The sequence below is a fragment of the Sinohyriopsis cumingii genome, unplaced genomic scaffold (genome assembly GCF_028554795.1).
Source record: "Sinohyriopsis cumingii isolate HCF-2022 unplaced genomic scaffold, ASM2855479v2 utg001311l, whole genome shotgun sequence".
NCBI lineage: Eukaryota > Metazoa > Mollusca > Bivalvia > Unionida > Unionidae > Sinohyriopsis > Sinohyriopsis cumingii.
In genome coordinates, this window is record NW_028315981.1 from 401313 (window position 1) to 427695 (window position 26383).

Genomic DNA, 26383 nt, shown 5'->3' on the forward strand with positions numbered 1-26383 from the left:
AACTATAAACTGAATCTGACATTCTTCTTTCAGTGTTTTCCTACCTGGACTTTCAACGTTACATTTTGGTTCGAAATTGGCATTAGGTCTTTAGTTGATGTCACTACACCAGTCGTTTCATTCATTCTGAAGTAACTGCCAAGTGTAGAGTTATCTGTGAAAAATGTACAAAGCTTAAAATTCAGGAGAAACAAAACAGAATTACATGCAATACTTTTATTTGCAAACCTTTATTTTTAATGACACAGTTTGCACAGTTATTTAACCCTTTTCCTCATAAAGCATAGTTACAAAGTGCAGCACACTATAAATAGAACACCTGTTGTAACCTATTCAACTCCATACACATAGGCCTGCCTGTTAACTGTTAAGCAATGTAGTGTATGTTACGTTTAACAGCAATTTTAACCATTTTACATTTTTGGTACACATCTATTATGTGGACAAATTTAAGAGTAAAGTCCGATTGTTATAGCTGTGTAATTTTTTATGTTCTTTAAAATCTTGAGAGAACTCGTTCACCGTCAAGTCAGTGAGACTGCGTGACAAACTGTAGCCGCCATTTCTCATACTTGAAATTTACAAGTTTTTTGTCCACGTTTACATCACTAAGTCATCTGAATTTAATAATTTATAAAAACTAATTGCAGCCTACATCAATATCAGAGCCTTTACCTAAGTTATTGAAGCTTTCATAGTTGTGATTCTAATCATGAAAACTTTGTAAGTACTGAATGAAATCTGCGACCTCCATTTTGGAGAGATTATTTTACAAACCAGTTACTTTTAATAGCAGATATAGACCAGAGTATAAACAGTGACCATGTGATCTGATGTAATTGTCATTCACAGAAATGAATGTAGTATTTAATAGGGGGTTTTCCCCAAAGGTGGCACTACAAAAACCAGCTTAAAATGGCTGATGTTTACAACAGACGTCAAAAGGTGCTTCCATGCAAATGGAGTAGAGACATCAAAAGGCGCTTCCATCCGAATGGAGTAGAGGTGTCCAAAGGCGTTTGCATGAGGTAAAGGGTTAAAAGAAAGCTACTGACATTTTTCCAAAAATATTTGTCCAATTTGTTTGGAGGGGGAACTATCTGAATCTACACAGAGGGATAAAACATTTGATTCCGGTGGACTCCTACTCCAAAATGTAAGAGTTAGTGGTTTTCTACTATACTTCATCCTATATAGCATCATTAATATTATCCAATATGTAACTCAGTAAATTAAATGTAACTAAAAGTACAGAATCCTAGGTGTTTACAATTTAACTTTAGTCAAAAATAGAACATTAAAAGTATAAACATGATTGCATAGGCGTTTCCATCATGTCAAACAACACTGCTTAGCACCCTCTTTCTACTGTACCAATGTCTAATGGGTGACCTATCAGCTTTTGCCTCATGTTAGAAAAAGTGTTGACATGTGTGAAATGGTCCCATAAGCATCAGTAAAAAATACTGAATATACGTTAAGCCAAAATATCTATAAAAAACAGCTAATGATTTTACTTATATTTAAAAGCTGTTCATTTACTTCAAGCAATAAGTTTATAAGATCTGTTTAATTTTCTGAGACATTAAAAGAGATTCTCATGGGTAAAGAGAGAACATCCATCATAACTACTCTGAAACAATGAATACTTCGTATAATGATCAAGTATGAAATGACACTTTTGAATGCAATCCCTAAAGGTTTCTGAAACTCTGCAATACAGTGAAAGTTTAATCTGGACACCATTTCCACACCCCTTTCATACAGGTCATCATGGAATCTGGACACTGTTTCCACACCCATTTCATACAGGTCATCATGTAATCTGGACACCGTTTCCACACCCCTTTCATACAGGTCATCATGGAATCTGGACACCGTTTCCACACCTTTTTCATACAGGTTATCAAAATTTGAAACCTAAACATTTCCCTATATTTCTAACTAATAACACCTTCATAAGAGAAACTCTGTAAAAATAAAATCTTTGTGGCCTTTTATCTGGAAGTTCACACCATGAAACAAAAATGGATGACTATTCTTGCACACTGTGTGTATGAACATAATTCTGAAAACCAACTAACATAAATGTGTTTCTGCATTAGAATTGTCCCTTTGTGCATAAAAATTAAACATTCCTGATACCATTCTCAATAACAAGGAGAACATGTGGTATTAAATTATTGACATATCTATAATACAAAATGTAGCACATGGCAAATGAAACAAAACTTTAGCCCTAACTAATGCACCATCAGATCAAGGTCTATTCTGATAGTGATACCTAATGCAGATCAGGGTCTACAAGTTTTAGTACTACCTAATGCATTAATAGATCAGGGTCTACATTTTTTAGTGCTACCTAATGCTACAGCAGAACAAGGTCTATCCTGATGGTGATACCTAATGCATTAATAGATCAGGGTCTACATTTTTAGTGCCACCTAATGCATCCAAAGATCTGCGTCTACATTTTTAGTGCTAACTATTGCATCAGTTAAGCATGGTCTACATTGTTAGTGCTATCTAAAGCATCCACAGAGCAGGGTCTACACTGTTTAGCACTACATAGTGCATCCACAGATCAGGGTCTACATTTTTAGTGCTCCCTTATGCATTATAGATCAGGGTCTACATTTCTGTATGCTACCTAATGCATCCATAGATCAGGATCTATATTTTTAGTAATACCTAATGCATCAATAGATCAGAGTCTACATTTTTTAGTGTTACCTAATGCATCCATAAATCAGGGTCAATATGTTATAGTACTACCGAATCCATCTGTAGATCAGGGAATACATTTTTAGTGCTACCTAATGCATCCAAAGATCAGGGTCTACATTTTGTAGTGCTGCCTGATGCATCCATAAATCAGGGTCTACATTTTGTTCTACCTAATGCATCTGTCAATCATGCTCTAAATTTTCAGTGCTATCTAATGCATCCATTGATCAGATTCTACATTTATTAGTGCTACCTAATGCATCCAAAGATCAGGGTCTACATTTCTAGTGCTGCCTAATGCATCCATAAATCAGGGTCTACATTTCTGTGTGCTACCCAATGCATCCATATATCAGTGTCTACATTTGTATTGCTACCTAATGCATCCATAGATCAGGGTTTACATTTGTATTGCTACCTAATGCATCCATAGATCAGGGTTTAAATTTGTATTGCTACCTAATGCATCCATAGATCAAGGTCTACATTTTTAGTGCTATCTAAAACATCAACAGATCAAGGTCTACATTTTTAAGTGCTACCTAATGCATCCATAGATTATTGTCTACATTTTTCAGTGCTACCTAATGCATCCCCATTTATCAGGGTCTACATTTTGTATTGCTACTTAATGCATCCATATATCAGGGCCTACATTTTTAGTGCCACCTAACGCATCCATAGATCAGGGTCTACATTTTTAGTGCTACCTAATGCATCCATAGATCAGGGTCTACATTTTTAGTGCTACCTAAAACATCAGAATACCATGGTGCAGTTGTACCTAATGCATCAGCAGATCAGGATCTAGGTTGCTCATTTTTATCATGAATTGAATTAAACAGTGTAAACTCAGATATGTTGAGTCAGCAGATTATGTGATGGCAGATATAAGTCTACAGTGAGTTGTAGCTGAGTGTAATTATACAATTACACAGAATAAAAAAGTGAGAAAAATATACACACCAATAATGCTGTAGGAAACTGTCCCAGTTTGAACTGTAGCTGAAACAGTCAGGATAGTTTGTTGTGCTGTTGTATTTTCTCCAACATTCGCATTATATGACTGTGAACTGAAACGAGGTGTTGAGGCTTGATATACCACAGCTACTGTGACTGGGTAGGTCACAACCGTCAGATTATTGTTAACACTGACATTAATCTGAAAAAAAATATATACTCATTACTATACTCATTACTGTATCCATTAATATGATCATTACTGTTCCCATTACTATACTCATTACTATACTCATTACTGTATCCATTATTATACCCATTACTATACTCATTACTGTACCCATTACTGAATCCATTACTATATTCATTACTATACTCATTGCTATACTTATTACTATTCTCATTACTACACCCATTACTACACCCATTACTATACTGGTTACTATATTCATTACTATACCCATTACTATACTCATTACTATACCTATCACTATACTCATCTCAATACACTATACCCATTACTATACTCATTACTAAACCCAATATTTCTGTTTTAAATCCAATGTATAAAAATGTACCGTAACAAAACTTCAATCAGATTTCTTTATTAAAAGAACATGGAAATATTTTCATGCAAGTGTTCTTTATTGGTAAGCAATGATTATTATGCAAACAACTTTTCCTAAATTAGACCACCAGCCAGCTTTGTACCTGCCAGGAGTAACAATACACAACTGTGACAACAATGATATTAATTTTCTGGGTAAAAGATCAGAGAAAACTGATAATCTTCACTAATACACAAATCAAATGGGCACAGTGAAAAGTAATTATTTTTTTAGTGTCCAGATATTTTTGTCAATGATGGTAGGCACAGACAGAAAAAGAAAGAATAACCAATGGGGGAAAAGAGAAGAACTAAATGTTCTGCAAAGAGCCAAGATAAAAAAATTATATAACCACAATGCAATAAAGCTTCCCAAACAGGACACAGTTTGGACCCCGAAATTGAATATGGACTGAAGTTTGACCAAAAAAAACTGTATGCTCTTGGAAATAATTTCAAACAAATTCATCACTGATACATGCTAATTCTCATAACTGCTTGCATTCTGAACATTAATATAAATGTTAATTATATTATTAGCATACATTTGTAACTTTTCAAAGTGAAACTGTTATTTTTCATGAGATTTTGGCATTTTTCAAGCAGCCTTTATCAGGTTATGCTAACTGGCTCACAATGCTGTTCTTTAAAATAATCATTAGACATGGCTACTTGACAACACCATCCACAGCTGTCAAAGCTGTCAAATGAGTTATTATTAGAAACACAGTAGCAAAATCTTGCAGAATAATCTTGTGCAATTTAGTATCAAAATTTCCTTTCTCCATGAAAATATGACCTGATCACATTAATGTTTGGAGATTTGAAAAAGGAGAAGAAATTGCATTAGCATGGACCAACCTTGACCTTGAAGACCATTTGGACAACATTACAGTATGGGTCTTTGAGAAAAGTATAAAACCAATCTTCTAATGTAATGCAGCAAAGTGAAGAGATCATTGCTGGTGACACATCATACTAACCATGAAATATTAGAAATGATAAAGAAGACAAATTTATATTTCATTGCAAAGTAAAATTCTAGGTGAATCCACGAAAAACTTAAAACCAATGCCTGTAATAAAGCTGTGCTGGCCAAGCTTTTAACCATCACTGAACCCACCAAATTCAGTTCTCTTCTCTGCAAGGCTAAATTACAAAGCAAAAAGCTTGAGAAAGTTGAATGATGATGCCAGCAGACAGGCAAACAATATTTCATACTGGAGAGTTGCAGTTAAATGTGAAGCTGACAGAGATGGCTCAAATCTCATGAGCTGATATTTTCATGAAGCATATCAGATCCAGCAAGACCTCCAAATATGACGAGTGAATCACCATCTTGAACACCTATGTTACTGCAAGCCCTGAGGAATGCCTTCAGTATTTCAGGAAACACATGAAAGCATCAATATTTTTTCTGCTTTAGCTTTTTGTATTCCTTCAATTAAATTCAATGAAATTTGAGACAAAAATTCAAGTCGTTTTGGGAAAAAAGTATTGACTTCTCATGAATAAAACCAAGTTTCCATTAATTCAAGGAGTTTTCAATGCAACCATCAAAATCTGATGCACTTAAAAGTATTAATATGTAAAATGTCAGACTGGTCATTTTGATCAAGAATTCAATTTCAAGTCCACAGTGTGTGGTCTACCATTTTCATCCCTCAATTAAAATGTTCTGCTCATAACTTTAATTGATAAATTGATTATCATTGATAGTTCTTCAAATTATAATCAACTAGTAACATTATTAATTGATCCTAACTGTCTCAATATTCTCTGGTGACATGATCAAAGCTGTTTTGTAACCCAGACAGATGTCTACAATCAATAGTTTGCCTGTCTCTAATTTTAGCCATCTTTGTATACAGTGGAGACATTTCGTATGGAAAATCCCGTTTCCCACATGTACAGTCTCTGATCCCAACACTGACTACTCCGTAAAGAATCTATGGAAATATATGCAGAAACTGTTTGTATTGCTGAGCCTCAATTAATCTAACAGTGCCCTTCTTTACCAAGCATAATCTGAGATCACAATATATAGTGTACATATGTGCCTTCTCTTAAGAAAATATTATCTCTAAAACATTGAGCACAGAATTCTTTGTTTTATTTTTATTGTCAACAGTTCATAATACTCAAATCTGCCAGTTTGACATCAGACGATTTTAATCACAATCACATACACACGTGTGTTGGAACTTACTGCATAACAGTAAAAATTAATCACTTCTGTGACTAATCTGGATATAATAATATATGGATAGAACTCTGACATGCTGCAACTTTGCTTAAAAAGTACGACCTGAAAGGTGATATCTTGAGCCACTACACATATTATTGTGAACATTTCAATAGAAACTATCTTAAAATTGTAGCAATCAACACCTCCACATGACCCAAACAATGAAGACAAGGAAACGCAAAGTCTAAGAAGAATGACACAAGCTTGCGCTAAAAATAATTTAGACCCTGAAATTAAGACATCTTTATATCTTATAAACAAAGCCTGGAAAATATACAAAGAACAGCTGGCTTACAAAGTATGTATTGTCATACATAGCTCCAACCAGTGTATAGCAAAATCTGAAGACACCATCAGGTGCTGTATCAGTCAGGTTGAAGCCAACACTGAAATTTCCTGTGAATGTGTACAGCAGATGAGATGTCATTGTAGTTGTTGGATCACTGCAGTTCATTGTCAGTGTCAAACAGGAATTGATAATCCAGGATAATGGTGGAAAAATGGTTGGGTTACATTTGGCAGGGATTTCTCCTGAAATGAAAATGTTAATCATTTTCACAAATTATGCTCACAAACAATGTCAATTTAACTTATTTCACAGCTTATATTAAACTCCTTTAAGGTCCATATGTTGATCAATAGTTTTCGAGGTTGCAAAAATACTTGAGATATTAATAACTCTTACTGCATATTGGATCCTCACATGTCAGGACTAACAACTGAACTTTGGTCCAAAATATTACAAATTCCCTTCCACCTGTAGCTATGACTGCATGCTTCAAGTGTGATTTTTTATTAAAAAAATGTTACTACCCACAATTTTTTTTAATGACCTTTAATCCCCTCTCCTGGGCCTCAATAACAGGCCCAAAAACTGCAACTCTCTTGCAAATTGCTGTTATATGGGCAAGATATGAACAAAGTTTGGTGAATCTCCACCTATTAGTTTAGATAAAGACATAGTTACAGATAGACAGATGGAAGGAGGGAAGGACAAACTGAGGGTATCACAATATTCCCCACTAAAGTGTCGGGATAAAAAAGGTAAAGACATATTAAGGCATTAGACTTTATATATAAATATCAATAGTAAAGACATATCAAAGCATTAGAATTTATATATAAATGTCAATGGTAAAGAGATATCAAAGCAACAGACTTCATAGAAAGATCAATGGTAAAGACATGTCAAAGCATTAAACTTTATAGAAAGATCAATGGTAAAGACATGCCAAAGCAGACTTTGCAGAAACATCAATGGAAAGACATATCAAAGCACTGACTTTAATGAACAAACAATGGTAAAGACATATCATTGCATTCGACTTCATAGAAAAATCAATGGTAAAGAGATATCAAAGCACTGACTTTATATAGAAAGATCAATGGTAAAGACAAATCAAAGCACTGACTTTATACAGAAAGATCAGTGGTAAAGACATCAAAGCACTGACTTTATATAGAAAGATCAATGGTAAAGACATATCAAAGCATTATAATTTATATATAAATATCAATGGTAAAGACATATCAAAGCATTAGTTTTCATAGAAAATTCAATGGTAAAGACATATCAAAGCACTGACTTTATATAGAAAGATCAATGGTAAAGACATATCAAAGCATTAGAATTTATATAGAAAGATCAATCTTTTATAAATATCACTCCCAGACAATGCAGACAAGTATTATGTACATAACAGTAATTTGATTTTGATTTTCTCTTGATGGAAGAAATTCTATCTTGCAGAGAATGTATTTCTAGATCTCTATTACAGAGTCATGGGTGTCTGAAGCTAACAGCATACACAAAAATCATGATTCTGTAGTTTCCATATGGCACTATTTCAAGCATCATTTTGATGAACAAGTACCAATATGTAATAACATCTTTCCTTACTGTTTGGCATTCAGTCCTCTTGCCAATGTTTTAATAAATTCCATTAAAGTGTTCACAAGTTTTTTGAAGACTCACATACAGATTCAGTGAAAACAGAAGTCCATCAACTAGTACTTGAGTTAAATAGAATAGAAGCAGGAAAACAGAAGTCCATCAACTAGAACTTGAGTTAAATAGAATAGAAGCAGGAAAACAAAAGCCCATCAACTAGTACTTGAGTTAACCTTTTACCTCATGCAAGCATTTTTGAATGCCTCTACTCCATTCGCATGGAAGCACCTTTTGACACCTCTGCTCCATTCACATGGAAGCGCCTTTTGACGCCTGCTGTAAACATCAGCCATTTAGAGCTGGTTTTTGTAGCGCCACCTTCGGGGTAAACCCCCCCTATTTGATACTACATTCATTTCTGCGAATGACAATTATGTCAGATCACGTGGTCGCTTTTTATGCTCTGGTCGATATCTGCTATTTAAAGTAACTGGGTCGTAATCTCCACTCTCCAAAATGGCGGTCACGGATTTCATTCAGTACTTACGAAGTTTTCATGATTATAATCAGTTATGAAAGATTCAATAACTTCGGTAAAGGCTCTGATATTGATGTAGGCAGCAATTAGTTTTATAAATTATCAAATTCAGATGACTTAGTGATGTAGACGCTGACGAAAAACATGTAAATTTTGAGTATGGGAAATGGCAGGTACGGTTGGTCAATCGGCCTCACTGACATGACGGTGAACGAGTTCTCTCAAGATTTTAAAGCACATAAAAAATTCTTCCATGAAAAATAATTACACAGCTATAACAATTGGACTTTACTCTTAAATTTTTCCACATATAATAGATGTGTACCAAACACGTAAAATGGTGAAAATTGCTGTTAAACGTAACATACACTACATTGCTTAACAGTTCACAGGCAGGCATTGCGTATGCTGTCGACTAGGTAACAGGTCTTCTGTTTATAGCGCGCTGCACTTTGTCACTATGCTCTATGAGGTAAAGGGTTAAATAGAATAGATGCAGGAAAACAGAAGTCCATCAACTAGTTCTTGAGTTAAACAGAACAGAAGCAGGATTATGTCTGTGACCCAACATCAATACTAATTACTGAATAACACTGGACATCAAAGCACATTGGAGTTACACTGACAATATGATGGTGATTACAAGCAAGATAAGAAATGTTTGCACATCGATTCACATGACATTCTTCATCTAGCCAATCCCTTCCTCATGAAGCTAAAGTTTAGTTTGCTTACACTGAGCTGTCACTGTTTGTAAGCTCCAGTGACCACTTGACTCGGTGAGAAATCTTTATTTGGTTAGGAAACACCTGGATGCTAACCATGGAAGGCAGGTGACATTTATATAGGAAATTTGCCAAGAGGAAATTACATTGGCTGTTGAGACCAGGTGACAGCTATACCAAGGTGACCATTCAGACAGGTTTGCCAGTATACTGGAAATATGGGATAAAGCTCACAGATGAATAGTATGTTTACATGACAGAGAAAGTGTTTAAAAACAGTATAGGATTTGTGCAAGAATTAGCTGATGTGGCATTAAACATACATACATACATACATGCATGCATGCATGCATACATACATACATACATACATACATACATTTGCATGCAAGCATGCACACACACACAAACACTGTGACGTACCATTGAAGGCTGGACATACTGATCTTCAAGGAGAGGAACCTGACTTACTTATATACATAACAATTTAATTGGACATTAACTATTAAGAAAAAAAACAAAAGAAGTAGCCTTAAGTACAGCAATCTGTCGAAGAACATACGCAGGTCTAGAAAAAAGACAGGCAACAGCACATTGAGTAATATCCCACAAACAACACTAAGTCTGGACTAGTGCGGAAATAGCACTCCTCAGGCAATCAATATTGTTATACAGTCCTTCAAGGACTAAGGACAAAGAAAGCAACCCAACCTTAAGAGCAGTAGATACTTAAAAATATACCATAATAAAGTCTATGCAAACATTTATTTTCTCACTTGTAATACAAGTGCTTATCCACATTGTCAGTGTAACTCAAAGGTATCAATATGTCATATTTGATAATGTAATAATAATATTAATATAATAATATTAATAATAATAATAATAACAATAATAATAATAATAATAATAATAATAATAATAATAATAATAACAAAGATAATATTCACTGCATTTGTTCAAAATCCAATTTTAAAAAGTAAACCTGAATAGAGTACAAAGGTACGCTTCGCTTTTCCCATATGTAGCTACTCTTAATAGGTGTTACTGAAATTGCCAGTGTACTAGATGGGGCTAATTAGTCAAGGCAATTTTCTACTCACTCTGGTCTAGCTTGCTGCACTCAGTAATTAATTAGGTAACTGGCAATCATGTCTTGACTCTTGCATATTCTGTACAATTGTGAAACTCTGTTTGGAACAGGGGTCTCAAACATGCAGCCTGGGTATCGCATATGACCTGTGGAGTTATTTCCAACAGAGCGCAATGACACCCAGAATTTTAAAATAATAATGCACATTCTTTCTTCACAGCCAGCCAGTTTTTATAAATATTTAATTGTTACTTCGTTTGCTTCCTGTTTCTAAGATTTAACTGGCTACTTTTTTATATGAGCCACTTTTGCTGAACCAAAGGTTTCAGTGATACGGCCCTTGTACCAATGTACTAGTCCTCATGTGGCACTCATGGTGATTTGAGTTTGAGACCACTGGTTTGGAGGAATCAGACCAGAACAAACAACACATACCATGATCTGTCAGTGCATTATACTACAGCAGATCAGAGTCTATGATGTTTGCAATTGGACTCAACTTATAAGACAGTATATATTATTCTTTAGATGATTTTCCCATAGCAAAATGCTGTGGCTAGATTTCTTAAGTTTGAATGAAGTGCTGAGGAAGCATCACCATAGCAAAATGCTGTGGCTAGATTTCTTAAGTTTGAATGAAGTGCTGAGGAAACATCACCATAGCAAAATGCTGTGGCTAGATTTCTTAAGTTTGAATGAAGTGCTGAGGAAGCATCACCATAGCAAAATGCTGTGGCTAGATTTCTTAAGTTTGAATGAAGTGCTGAGGAAACATCACCATAGCAAAATGCTGTGGCTAGATTTCTTAAGTTTGAATGAAGTGCTGAGGAAGCATCACCATAGCAAAATGCTGTGGCTAGATTTCTTAAGTTTGAATGAAGTGCTGAGGAAACATCACCATAGCAAAATGCTGTGGCTAGATTTCTTAAGTTTGAATGAAGTGCTGAGGAAGCATCACCATAGCAAAATGCTGTGGCTAGATTTCTTAAGTTTGAATGAAGTGCTGAGGAAACATCACCATAGCAAAATGCTGTGGCTAGATTTCTTAAGTTTGAATGAAGTGCTGAGGAAGCATCACCATAGCAAAATGCTGTGGCTAGATTTCTTAAGTTTGAATGAAGTGCTGAGGAAACATCACCATAGCAAAATGCTGTGGCTAGATTTCTTAAGTTTGAATGAAGTGCTGAGGAAGCATCACCATAGCAAAATGCTGTGGCTAGATTTCTTAAGTTTGAATGAAGTGCTGAGGAAGCATCACCATCACCCAGCTCAGTTTGAACTGGGAACTGGGAAAAACTCAATAAAAGCCGAGAGGGGGTAAGAGACAAATGAGACAGAGATAAACAGAAGTGGAGAGAGGGTGTGACACCTACTGTTTATTGTGACATTGACTGCTACGATTGTGGATAAAGGAGGTATTCCTTCATCAGAAACTTGCACCTGTAACATGGTATTCCCAAGTGCCAGTGTACGTGGGAACTTGGTCAGCAGAACTAGATCACCTGTGTTGGTCACATTGAAAATTCCACTGAAATCTGCAAGTAGGAAAAGTAATGTAGCAAACTTGCCTGGTTGTTTTTGCTTCATAACATTATGAGCAAACAATAGTAAAGATATGTTTTTAACAGGTGAAGATACATTACAATAAAAAAATAATATGTATAGGCTTAATATTATGATGGAAAGACAGGTCTTCAATTTTCAAGCACCAAATTTTGAATATGACTCGATACATATTATTGGAATGTGTTTATCATAACAAGACCATAGTTTCAGTCAATTTCTATAAAGTTTCATTTATCTGATGATAAACATGCATCTTTATTACAGAGTGTATTTTGTCTTGTAAATTATTATGTGATATATAAATTAGATGTGATTTGCAAAGATACATTTCAGCATCCTGTGACAGTAATCACTCTGGTGTCTATATTGTATTTACATTTGTAGTCTGCCAACATCAAAGACAAACCTCAATGTTCAAGTTTTTAACTTAGATACAAAAGAAGGACAGGCTCAATAAAAATGCAGGTCAAGGTCATGTTTTATGTAATCAAGTCCATTTATTGCCTATCCACCAATTATAAAATACAAGCAACCTTGATAATGTGAAAGCACGATGCTGACAAGACATTTTCAATTATTTATCTTTATTGATGAAAAGATGTTATTGTTGTGAGATGCCAGAAAACAAGTCCACTATTATTATTATTATTATTATTATCAGACTCTATAAAAGAAAACAATCAAGCAATTTTAATCGACATTAATGCACTTACATCTAACATAAAAAAAATTAATCAAAATTTCTATGAAATGTTGTGTCTGATATGAACGTTTAAGATTTTTGACTAGATCAAATAATCTGGCCGGTAGTGTATCTCAAAAGAAAGAATGAATAAAATGCACGCCGTTAATGCTAATTCAGAAAGATTTAAGTTAAGTGCCAACTTACTCTGATCAACAAGTTTAACAGCATAGTTTAAGTGCCTGTATGCATCTTCCTTGTCAGTGTCATAACAAAAGATATGAAGCAAGGTAACTCCAGCTGGTGAATCAAGAGATGTATGAACTGTCATTTGTGTCTGAGGACATATTGGAACTTCATTTATGTCAAGAACAAACACTGTGGCAGTTGCATTTCCAGTTAGGCCTTGTTTATCAGTGACCTGAAAATTACAACATATCTTGTTTATCTGTGAACTGAAAATTACAACATATTTTTGTGATGATCTTTGGTAAATAACATTTCTAGCAACTTTATTGGATGAAATCCAACTAAGGATTTGCTTTCTGAGTTAATTTCAATTAATTTTATAATATGAGCAGCACAACTCCATACAGAATAAATGCATTATAATTTTAAATCCTACCGTACACACAGAATTTCTTTTAATTAAACAGATTTTTTTAATTTTCAGATAAGGGCTGTTCCATTTAAACATACACCACTCACTCAATAACTCACGCACATCGGGGTCCAGAAACATCAACCGCACTATAAGTGAGGCACGAGTTATCAAGGGACCTATAAAATAAGCCCAAAACCAATAAAGTGATTGACGACATAACGGAGAAATAAGGGGGGGGGGTTTGGCAGATTATACTGTTGAATACTCACTTTATAATCGTTCTGAGATTAACTGTTAATAAATATATCTTCATAACGGTGTACTTTATTATTTCCTCATAGGACAACATTAATTTCAGGATAAATTACAGTATATTGAGGCGATCATCGAAAACATTATTCCACATGGTTTCCGTTCGCTTAACATGTGTACCACTTCACACATTGTATACTACATCACTAATTTTTATGTTGAATTGGATACATTCTAGTTTTTTTGTTTGATCCAAATTAGACGTTTTTCTATATACAAAAGATCGACTCTCTTCAAGAAACAGTGTCGATCGAATGATAGATAGATAGATAGATTTGAATGTGATAGAAGTAAAATGGAAAACAAAAAAAACCAAGGGTTAATCAGTACTAACATATTTAATTGGTCTACAAATTTAAAACAACGTAAATTAGAACAAGTTAATACTTGCCGTTTGTGCCATGCTTGACAAATATCAATTCACTTTTTGAAAAATCAGTTATTTTTTTTGTGTGTGTTTTTCCTTGGGTTCTTTGCCGCCGAGCAAAATCCCTCAGATTTCTCAACTGCATGAGCTTTACATAGTCAACATTTTGGGTCTCCTGCCACCTTATGGCAATATCAAAATATTTGATTGCTTCCTGTGCAGAGGGGTGGGGGGTGCAACATCTGTATCTGCATCACTTTCAACACTTGTGTTACCCAGTTAGAATCGTCTTCTGCTGCAAATTTGTTTGCTATAGAAATAATTATAGTTTCATCTGACATGTATTCGGCTGTGGGGCAATCATTATCAGCACAAATCCACTCCTCCATATCATCAAGAGAAACACCCATCTCTGGACCATGAGTCTGTACGAATTTCTCCCAAACAGCCTCAGCATTAATGACATCAGTTTCACTGAAACATTCAAAGTCACTATCATCATCGTTGTCTCTGTTACTGTTTTGCTTTACGTCAAAGGCAGCTCCAAGACCCTTAATCCAGCACCCGAGGTCTCTTGTAATCAATTTTTTTTTATGCAACAAACACTTCCCCAAGTTGTTGATCAAAACAAAGCCGGCATGTACATGTAATTAGGTTCTCACAGAAGTACTCATGGGTTTCGACGTGACGGTCGATTGACTCTTTTCATGTTTTCAATGAACAGAATATGTTGTGATTATAATGTTTACACTGAAACGGAATTAAAGGATTAGAACGTGACTTTCACACAGGAAGACGTTTAACTGGTGTTTATTTCATTCTCTGTTGCCACCTGTTAGCATTTACCAGAAGTTTTCATTGATCGCTATTTCACCAGACTGTTTATTTACAGTATACTGACAACTATTTATCATAAAAACTTACATAATATATGATATCTTTAAACAGAGGTCTCGCTAGGATTTTAAAACCGGATCTTTCTGCCTCTGAATTCAATCACTAAATATCAGTACATTTTCTCACTCGGCCGCCAGTCAAAGCCTTTGATCTAGCCGCCTAGCTGTTGCATCATGTTCTTTTTTTTTTTTTTTTAATGTACTCTTATAAAATGGCAACAGTACATCAAAGAGTCTTTCAGTCACTGAATTCTGTCATTGTAAATATCAGCACAGTTAACTTATCAATACATTTTCCCACAAAGCAGGTGGCTGAAACAGGACCAGCACATCTTTGAATTTTCCCGCGCACCTATTACATGCGTACGGAGGACTCCCGCCTCAGTGATTTTCTGTGTCCCAGATCAAAAATTGGCATCCAAATACGCGTAATTAAGCATTTTCGAGATCTCTGAAATTAATTCTTCTTTAGAACTTGCAAATTTCAAAATATGGATTATATTTTTACGGGCATTAATCACCATTTTCGATGATAAAACGAGCAATGCATCAAGGTTTAATTTATCAATTCTTATCGTAATTTTTTCACGTTCAGCATATTTTAAAGATATTTTAAATACATTTTCTCTGGAAAAAATCAGGAGCCAAGACAGACACTGCGTTATAAACGGGATCGCAAGTTATCCGGGTGCGAGTTATCGAGGGAGCGGTGTACATGGTACCCAGGGAAGGCAGTTTTTTTAAATGATATGCCTGGGTACATTGATGTCAAAGAGTTTACATTAAAATGATATGAAAATTCTAAGGGCCCCAAGTGACCGAGTGGTCTAAAGTGCTCTCCGTTACGGATCACTGCTATCTCACCTCTGTCTGCGTGGGTTCAAGTCTAGGATTCGACCAATGTGGGTATGTGAGAAAGCTTGCCAGTAACTTCTTGTGGGTCAGTGGTTCTTCCCAGGGTTTTCTCGGGTTCTTCATCCACCATTAATACTGGCCGCCTGCATAGCCTATTATGTGCTGAACAATGGCATTGAACCCCACAACAACAACAACAAAAATTTCAAATTGTATCTATGGGTGGGTACCCAACATTAAAAGTGCCTTCCCTGGGTCCCAATTATGTTTTAATGGAACAGCTCTAAAAGGGACAAATATAAGTCAAGGAAGCTGCAGGCTTCAAGCTATAGCAAAAAAAGTAACTAGAATTTCAGTTTTGCCCAAGATGTTTAATTTTTTTTTATATCTATGAGCCATTTCCACTTTGGCACATACTGATTTGGAGATGACCCCAAGTGAAAGACAACTTTTAGTATACAAACTATTCCCTGCTAGTTTTCTTATTGATCTGAGGTCCAAGACTTATAAAGTACCTCATCCAGGTTTTAATGCATATATGGACTTTCTCTATCAAGTTGTCTATAGAGTAGTATCTACAGTACCATATATACTCACTTATAAGTTGAGTCCAACTGCAAACTACACAGACACAGATGCAGGAGTGGTCAGTAGAACAAACAACATAGTGCCTGATCTGACACGGCATTATGCAATGGCTGATCATCATCCATGTTCTTTCCAGTTGGACTCCACTTCTAAATGAGTATATATTGCATACCAAATAGGGCAATTTTACCTCTTGATTGGAATGAGAAGTGTAAACATGTTCTGGAATTATGTATTTAACTTAAGATACTAATGACAGGCATGCTAAGAAGCAAAATATATAACTGAACAAATAAATAAATTAATCAATCAATCTTCAAACTGTTTCCAAGGGATTTTGCAGTTTCAAATAAATTCCACACTGAATGTTGATGTAGTATTTAAATTGATCACATCATTCAGTTTTTCACCACCATCAGGAAAACATCTTTAATAAAATTATGCTATTTTGTTGTACAATACAATATTTAAAAATGTGTAGTACTGTTATTTTTAATTTTAAAAAATAAATATTATGTTTAAAGTTAAGAAAAAACACTTTTTGGTTGACCATGGTGAAGACTATATTTACCGATATCGTAAATCAATAAATATACATTCACAAATACAAATTATATAAATACTTCTTTACTTCCTCACATCTCAGAGGAGACTGTCCTAATTCTCCCTAGTCTATCTGCAGAAGTCACTTCTCCAAGTTTTCTGACCCTAATTTGAACTCTGCTAGCACACTATTTTAGTCATGATTACTGTACAACTCACAAAAAGTGAAACATGGAGCCGATATTCTGCTTCAACTATTCTTTAAAGATTATAATTTACCAAAGTTAAGAGCATTACATGAGAGGTTCATAGGAATGAGGATATATTATTCATAATGTAGTTGCAAAGGTCCTTCTCTTATAAGGCCACCCCTTTTGCAGCAGGAAGATGGCCTTATTAGAAGGTTGGCATTTCTTGAGGGGGATCGCACAGATGTGAGTAATAATTACATACATAGTATGAAAGATGTAACTGACTTTTTAACATTATTATTTCCTTTTAAAAACTACATGCATGTTATGAAATCAATGATGATAAAACATATATATGTTATTTGAAAGAAATTATGAATAGTCATCAATCAGTGTCAAACTTTCTGGTCAATAAAATCAAGGCCCAGACATCTGGCTGTAACTCTTCATGTCAGTGAATTAAATTTTCCCTCCACTGTAAAATGTATAACTGTCGATGTTCATTTTGTACCCTCCTGTCATCAAATTTTTCAGCAAAGGGCTCTCCTGATTTTCATTTCGTCATATTGCTGTCACTTTTCCTTCTAAATGGATACTGCTTGATGACACTGCACCTTTTGCAACATGTTTGTTCATGAGAAATATGTAGTTATTACACTAAATTCTCAGGTTTTACAAAGGAAGTGAGTTAGTCACGTGATTGACTGGTTTTAGTCTGGTACCCTTTTAACTACATTTTATAATCAATGATAGAGAAGCCACAATGGCTAACATATCATTTTCACCTTATAGGGACTGGATGTCACACTGACTTAAGCTGAACAATACTGACCTTTGGTCATTTTGATAATTATTGGTGGTAATAATAGCCAGAAATAATTAAAGGGCGAAAGCTTCACATCTAAGAAACACATCCAAGGAACACACATCAGCATAAATAATCTTATTACTTACCTACTTTTATCAATTAATGTATGTTGGAACAAATGTTAATGTACTTATAAATCAAAAACTATTCAGATTTCTATGTTAAATCCATTTATGTGGCCACCTGCAAGTTGCAAATTAGATAGTTTCTATTCTTATATGATAACCACTAACTTAATTTAATTTGTGCTAAGTGATATGCCAGTGTAAAGTGGGAGCCATGGCAGCTGATCAAGGGGAAAGGGTGGGTTGAAGAGAGGGACAACTGTACTGTAATTTATCACTTGATTTTTTAATTGAGTATCAATTTTTTCAGTCATGAGGTGAAGGTTAGAGTCTCATTGGTAAGAGAGTTTAGTACAGTATCAATTTTGGGGTCATGAGGTGTAGGTCAGATTTTCATTGTTGAGAGAGTTTAGGACAGTATCAATTTTTGGGTCAAAATATGAAGGTCAGATTCTCACTGGTAAGAGAGTTTAGTACATTATGAAGTTTGGGGTCTTAAAGTATAAGTCAGATTTTCATGGTTGCGCGAGTTTAGGACTATCAATTCTGAGGTCATGATGTGAAGGTCAGATTTGCACTGGTAAGAAAGTTTAGTACAGCATCAATTTGGGGGTCATGAGGTGGAGGTCAGATTTGCACTGGTAAGAGAGTTTAGTACAGTATCAATTAGGGGGTCATGAGGTGGAGGTCTGATTTTCATTGGTAAGAGAGTTTAGTACAGTATCAATTTTGAGGTCATGAGGTGTAGGTCTGATTTTCATTGGTGAGAGAGTTTAGTAAGGTATCAACTTGGGGGTCATGAGGTGGAGGTCTGATTTTCATTGGTAAGAGAGTTTAGTACAGTATCAATTTGGTGGTCATGAGGTGGAGGTCTGATTTTCATTGGTAAGAGATTTTAGGACAGTATCAATTTGGGGGTCATGAGGTGTAGGTCAGATTTTCATTGGTAAGAGAGTTTAGTACAGTATCAATTTTGAGGTCATGAGGTGTAGGTCTGATTTTCATTGGTGAGAGAGTTTAGTAAGGTATCAACTTGGGGGTCATGAGGTGGAGGTCTGATTTTCATTGGTAAGAGAGTTTAGTACAGTATCAATTTGGTGGTCATGAGGTGGAGGTCTGATTTTCATTGGTAAGAGATTTTAGGACAGTATCAATTTGGGGGTCATGAGGTGTAGGTCAGATTTTCATTGGTAAGAGAGTTTAGGACAGTATCAATTTGGGGGTCATGAGGTGTAGGTCAGATTTTCATTGGTAAGAGAGTTTAGGACAGTATCAATTTGGGGGTCATGAGGTGTAGGTCAGATTTTCATTGGTAAGAGAGTTTAGGACAGTATCAATTTGGGGGTCATGAGGTGTAGGTCAGATTTTCATTGGTAAGAGAGTTTAGGACAGTATCAATTTGGGGGTCATGATGTGAAGATACTGCAGCATTTATTAAATCACAACATTCCATTGCAAGATATTTTACAGGTAAGACAAAATGTATGATGGAATATACATTCCTGTCTGGTCAAACAGTAGGTCATGAAACTGCGCCCTTTCAATCACAGATCCTATATATTAACCACTGAGCTATGGTCTAAAAAGAATGCCTATTTATAAGTATGAAGATTTTCAAATTGAACTTACTGTGAGAGCAAACTTGTACTCATTATATCTGGTTGCATTCAGTGTCTGCTCTCGGTATAAAATGTTGCCTTTCAATACTATAGCCTGTGGATCTCCTGGGTAGAGCACTAAAATGAAACAAATTATGATACATTCACTGGAGCATATGTGATTGTTACCATTGTTTTTGACATTGATGTGACATTTAACTCTAAGCCATAAATATTTATATGTTGCTACATTTGACATCTTGACAAGAGAAGAGCAGCACATCAACATTTCTCATCACCTTTGACTCTGAACCTTACATAATGGATGATTCTGTCTCAGACATTGTCACAAAACCATTTTGGAAATAATTTTTAAAAATTCCTATATTGATATAAAAATTAAGTATGTTATATACATATACACATGCTATCAAATATGGTTTGTCTATCTCAGTGTCTGCTGCTTTACGAGGTCTGGTTCTAAGCCTGTAATTATAAAAAAGAAATTGAAAATATACTTTTTGGCACACTGTTTTATTGACTAGGAAACTGTTGATATAAAAATATTTACTGCAGAGAGAGGATCTTATAAAGCAACTGCATGGATGAACTCATGTATTTTACTTAGCAAGGTGCCAGTCTTTTAAAAGAAAATGGCTTGATGAAATGATTTACACATGTGTTGGTGATATACTTACAGATTAGAGAACTATTATTGATGTTGACAGTAGTTAAACTAAATATGGTTCTAAAAGATGTACATGCCTTTCGAAGGATAATTCAGTGTCTAAATGATCATTAAAAAGAAAGGTATGGAAAGCAATTTTTTAAATGTGTAAAAAAGATTTTAAACAATACTTGAATGGCTTGAACATCCAATCAGATTAACTGCTATGAACAAAAGTATGCCAACTATATTTCCTTTTGCTTGTATTAAGTAAGTTTTACTTAATCCTGCTAACTAGATTTTTTATCACAAAAAATTAAACGTAAAAGACTGCTACAATGGCCTTAAAATCTAATCAGATCATGCACTTAATAACCATAATAAGGAGTACAAATTGTCGAGGCCCTTCTAGTTCTTGTGCGGTCACACTAAACTTTATCCATGAAGAATGGACAGACAGCAGTGGAGTATTATGCCTGCTTCTACGGTAGGGGTATAAAACAAAGTTTTGCCAGACTAAAGAACAATGTGACAATCATAACTCTGTTCTCCAATAATGTTGTCATTGAAAAATAAGGATTCTGTTGGAAAGTTTCCTTCAACACATTTTGACCAATTATTTTTCAAACTAGAACAAGAAATAGAAGCCACTATGAATGTTCTCAGTTTAATAAATCACAGAAAATGTGATTTCAACCCACACAACCAACTCTCACCACTTCCAAGGGACTTCATCCAGGATCTGAAACCTTCATATTAATATGCTTATTTTTTTCTGAAACCATATGCCAAACATGATTACCTCCCCATAACTGATGAAGGTGGATTTCTGATTACAAGCTTTCTCTCCTTCCTCCTACATCCTCTTAGATTGTAAACTTTTATTATTCACTATTCCTCTTTGTACAACATAATGCCAAATTTGATGAGGTCAATGGTGTAAATAAAAGGCCAACAGTTGGGTGACTGACTGACATGTGCATGCACAAATATAGCAAAGCTTGGACATAACTGACCGCTATATCTTTGCAAATGTGTGGATATAGAATTGTACTTCATGTTCATAGTCATTTTCATAGCAGATTAGTACATTCAAATATATATATATATATATATATATATATATATATATATATATATATATATATATATATATATCTGAGAAATCATTGAGTACTTGAACCAAATATGAAGATGTGTCATAAATCATAATCTCTATTCTGGTAACAACCACAGCCAATCTGATACATTATTAAATTAGTATGTTCAAGTATTCATTAAAAAATTGTCAGAGATCTGTCTCGTGTTTAACAATAACAATGTCATTCATCTGAATTTTGCTGAACAGTCAAACCACCTGCATATAATGACCACTGTAAAAATTCAAGGTAACATTTATTCATAAACACATATTAACCTGCATTTAAAACCACCTTTTCATTGGGTATACAATTTATTACAAGTTTAGAGATGCAAAAGTCTTTAATGAAAATCTTGCTCACAGGTTGAAGTTATGCTGTCATTTGACAGCTGAAAAGCTGGTGTATTAATATCTGGGTCAAACACTTCAAGTGTTATCAGTCGTTCCATTGTGACATTTCTGTAACCCTCCATGGCATAGGCAGTATAATTCTGTGATGAGAAGTATGGAGCCTCGTTCACATCATCAATCTTCACCATCCATGCAACCTCTGTCTGACCAAGCACATTCGATACAATGGTCTTCAACTGTAAAAGATATTCCTCATCTTACTACAGTTTAATTTAATTTATTGTAGCCAGTTTGATAAAGCTAAATTTGTCGCATTAACCTGGCTGCTTTGAACAGCATGTGTGTATGTAAGCATCATTTAGCATTTACTGACACATAAGCACAACAACAGTTACATGGTGCCAATTAAAAGTTTCAAAAATGTTAAATGAAGCATTGCAAACAAATTTAGGAAGACATACAATTCCAAATAAATGTAAATATAAAGTCATACAAGATTAAAGACTGTTATCCAACCATGCAGAGTTGTGAGAATATAAACCAAATCGGACAATGACTTGGAATACTTTAAATATCAAATCCATTATTAAAAATCAACACTTTAAGGTCATAATGGCTTAGGATCAAGCATATTCAGTGGCAACAGCAAAAGTTTAATTTCAGTGAATTTGATTTGTGCATCAAAGAAATGGATTAATCCCATATCACCAAAAGGAACAAGATTTTGAAGTCAGCCTGACATTGTTAACTTGGTTTACCTAACCTGAACATCTTACAAAGTTAGCTTACATGGTATTATAAGAACACAACTCTGTAAAGTATCTCCAAACCTACATATATATACAGTAGTCCTCCTTTTGAACGGCCCCCCCTGACCAGCAGACACCTGCTCCTTATAGCCAAAATCCTTTGGCACCGATGAGTTTGTGTTCAAAAGTACCCCTCATGAAAGACCACCCACCTAACAAAACCAGCGGCCGGCATATTAGTGCAATAATATAAAATTTACCCCTCACAAGCAGCCACATTTTATTTTAATATGTATCCAGAACCAGTATTTTATTCATAACATGTGTTAAATAATCCGATTTCTGTTTCCAGATGTCAGGTTTTTGTTAGTGAATGAAGGGTTGACTAAAGTACATGTACCACTAAGGTTAATATTATATCATTTATGCCTCATGAGAAGCCACATTTATTCCATAAAGCCAAGAAAGACTCAAATTTTAATCCATACAAAAGGGTAAGTACATGTAATCCAATTAGCCTTACTGCTGTGTTATCATGATTGTCCGGTTTAGTCACTCTGATAATTGTTAAGATTACAATTATTGAACAGTAGTAATAGCTGAGAAGTGGCAGTTCTGATGCACAATAGAAGTCAGCAGGAAAATGGTTTGATAGCCTTACGGCTTCCCTTATTAAGATGAAGAGCTTGTTCACTTTGATAATTAGTGGCTATTACTACTGACAATAATTGTCAAGATTACAAATCCTAATTGCCGCGAGGTCAAATCTGCATGGTGTTAATGGTACATATCAAAGCCATTTTGGCTTCTCTTAGTTTTACACTATAAAAACAATAGGGTACCAGACTGTGACTAACGAAACATGTGACAAGGTCACTTCCTTTAAAAACACATGGCAAGTTGGTTAAATGCATAAAATATTGTTTTATCAGTCTTGTAGTTGTTAACATTGGAATAACTTACTGCAAAAAGATGAACATATCATCGAGGAAAAGAAAATTTCTCAGTTTTGAAGAGAAAGTGAAAGTAACTCAACTGACCAAAAAGAGAGGGAGTTCAAGGATCCTTGCAGAAAACTGTGATGCCGGAAAGACTCAGATAAACAATATCATGAAAGATAAGGAAACAATTCTGCAGAAGTGGGAAGGTGGAATGGACAGAGAAAGGAAGATTGTTAGAGCCAGGAGATGTTTGTATCCTGATTTGAATGAAAAGGTTTTTAAATGGTTTTGCACTGAGCGTGCTAAGAAAATTCCACTCACCGGTTGAATGATCCAAGAAAAAGCAACAATTTTATCAGATCAAATGGGATATAACTACTGCAAGTAATGGATGGTTGCATAGATTTCAAGTCCGACACAATATTAAGTGTTCTGTCCTTAGTGGAGAATCAGCTGATGTTAATAATGAAGTTGTTGAAGATTGGAACAAAAGACAAAACAATATATGCAGGGGATATGACAGCAAGGATATTTTTAATTGTGAGAGACTGGTTTGTTTTTTAGACTGTTACCAACAAGGTGACAGATGATGTGATTTGTAACATTATTATAAAGACAGTTTTAAAACTGTACCTATGGTTATTCATAACATTCTTTTGAAAATGATGAAACAGTTTGTTTCACATTGATTTCACAACATGCATGTGATTTTTAAATGAAAATATTAAATGTTTTAGAATTAAATGTACTTGTGGCTTTCTTTATATGTATTTACAATTCGCATTTGTCCATCCCCCTCTAGAAAGGTCACCCTCATTATAAGGCCACTTCCTTGCTGCAATAGGGGTGGCCTTATAAGAGGAGGACTACTGTATGTCAATTTACCTGCTGTACTACAATCTGCTGTACTACAATCTGATAAAAATTCTCTCCACAGATAATAGCACAATTAATATGCATAGATTATACTTAAAATCAAACCAATTCAAGATCTTGATGATATAAAAATATTTAACATGCTTGACTGAAATCAGATAACAAAAAACTATGGTCTCTTGAGATAACAAGCTCATTCAATCAAATGTGAGATAATAACAGCTTGATGATAAAAGCCTTTTGCAAGTTTGTTCAAAAACAGAACACGATTACTGTCTCTAATAAACTCTGGGAAAACTGATGCAAGATAACCTCATTAACATTCACAAATCTAACTTATAATCAAAAGTATTCAAGACCTTGATGAAATAAGCTTATATTCAAAATTTGATCAAAATCTGACCTGAAATATGGCATCCAGAAAACAAGCCCTGTCAGTCAAGTGTGAGATCATTAACATGTATGGATTTCACTCATTATCAAATTCATGTGATCTTGATGATATCAGCATACATTCCAAGTTTAATTAAAATCGGATCAAACTATAACCTCAAAAGTGGTAATATGCATGCTCAGAAAACCAGATGCAATATTTCTAAATTAGTACTCATGAACATTATATTTTCTATTATCCATGATCTTGATGACATAATCCTGCATTCAAAGTTTGATTAACATGAGACCAGAAATATTGCCTCTATAACAGTAACAAGCACAGAGACTCTCATACAAGATCATCTTATTAATATGTGTGGATCACTGGTATGAGATCTTCAATTTATCTGTTTTTATATTGTCTTATGGTTTTTAAAACTGAAAATAAAAAAATCATAAAACTCCTTAACATCAGTAAGTAATAATATACACCAAATAAAATCTAAAATTATCAATTTTCTCTAGATGGTCTTAAAATTCAAATCTGTTTAGTCTATAATAATAATAATAATAATAATAATAATAATAACAATAATAATAATAATAATAATAATAATCAAATTCCAGGAAATGATGTCCCCCACTTATTATCAAAAGTAGCAAGGGGTAGATTTGTAAAGGTAAGTGCTATGACACTGACAAAGGAACCCAGGTGAGGTTTCATTCATGTAAAGCTGCATATAAAAATAATGATTCCAATGTGGCAGCCATAAATCCACTAAATGATGACACAAGAAGCAGATAATCAAATTCCATTGCAATTATATCAGTATTAAACTACACATCATATTTTCTTCAAATCCAAATTAAGGGAATTCTTGTATGCCAGCAATCATGGGACACAACTCTGCTAAATGTTCCAGATCAAATAATAAATCAAACTAAGCCAAACTGTCATCAACACAAAGTTGTATACCAAGTGAGTTATTGCCCAAAGGCAAGTTGACAAGTATAACCATAAAAGGCCACTCCATTAAATGCTGTTAGATTCTGAAAAGGTGCCCAAGCAACAATGACAAACTCAACCAACATCTCATTAATATCAATCTGACTACTAAATATGCTTAAAAAATCAGTATTGGAGTCATTCATGTACAGAAACAAAAGTAGCTGGGTTTGACAGTCAGGGGCCATAATACTACTAAATGACATATAAACACAAGAAAGATCTCAACAATTTGGTTGAAATCCAATTATAATTATCTGTGTTATTATGATGAAGCAATAAGTATGTGTTCTCAATGATGACAAGAATATCCTATAGTAGGAATTGTATCTTGAAATCTCTGTGGAATTATG

General features: G+C 34.5%; 1 protein-coding gene across 1 annotated transcript in view; it reads right to left on the minus strand.

The window, feature by feature from the left end:
* LOC149772646 (uncharacterized) overlaps positions 1 to 26383 on the minus strand; it is a 130463-nt gene that overhangs the window by 49521 nt on the left and 54559 nt on the right. Inside the window, exons 19-26 of the mRNA XM_089947527.1 lie at positions 22094 to 22319; positions 19956 to 20062; positions 13245 to 13458; positions 12163 to 12324; positions 6838 to 7073; positions 3694 to 3889; positions 1722 to 1889; positions 45 to 154 (exon numbers count right to left, since the gene is read on the minus strand). Coding sequence (XP_089803653.1) covers positions 45 to 154; positions 1722 to 1889; positions 3694 to 3889; positions 6838 to 7073; positions 12163 to 12324; positions 13245 to 13458; positions 19956 to 20062; positions 22094 to 22319 — 1419 coding nt within the window. The remainder of the gene's footprint in view (positions 1 to 44; positions 155 to 1721; positions 1890 to 3693; positions 3890 to 6837; positions 7074 to 12162; positions 12325 to 13244; positions 13459 to 19955; positions 20063 to 22093; positions 22320 to 26383) is intronic.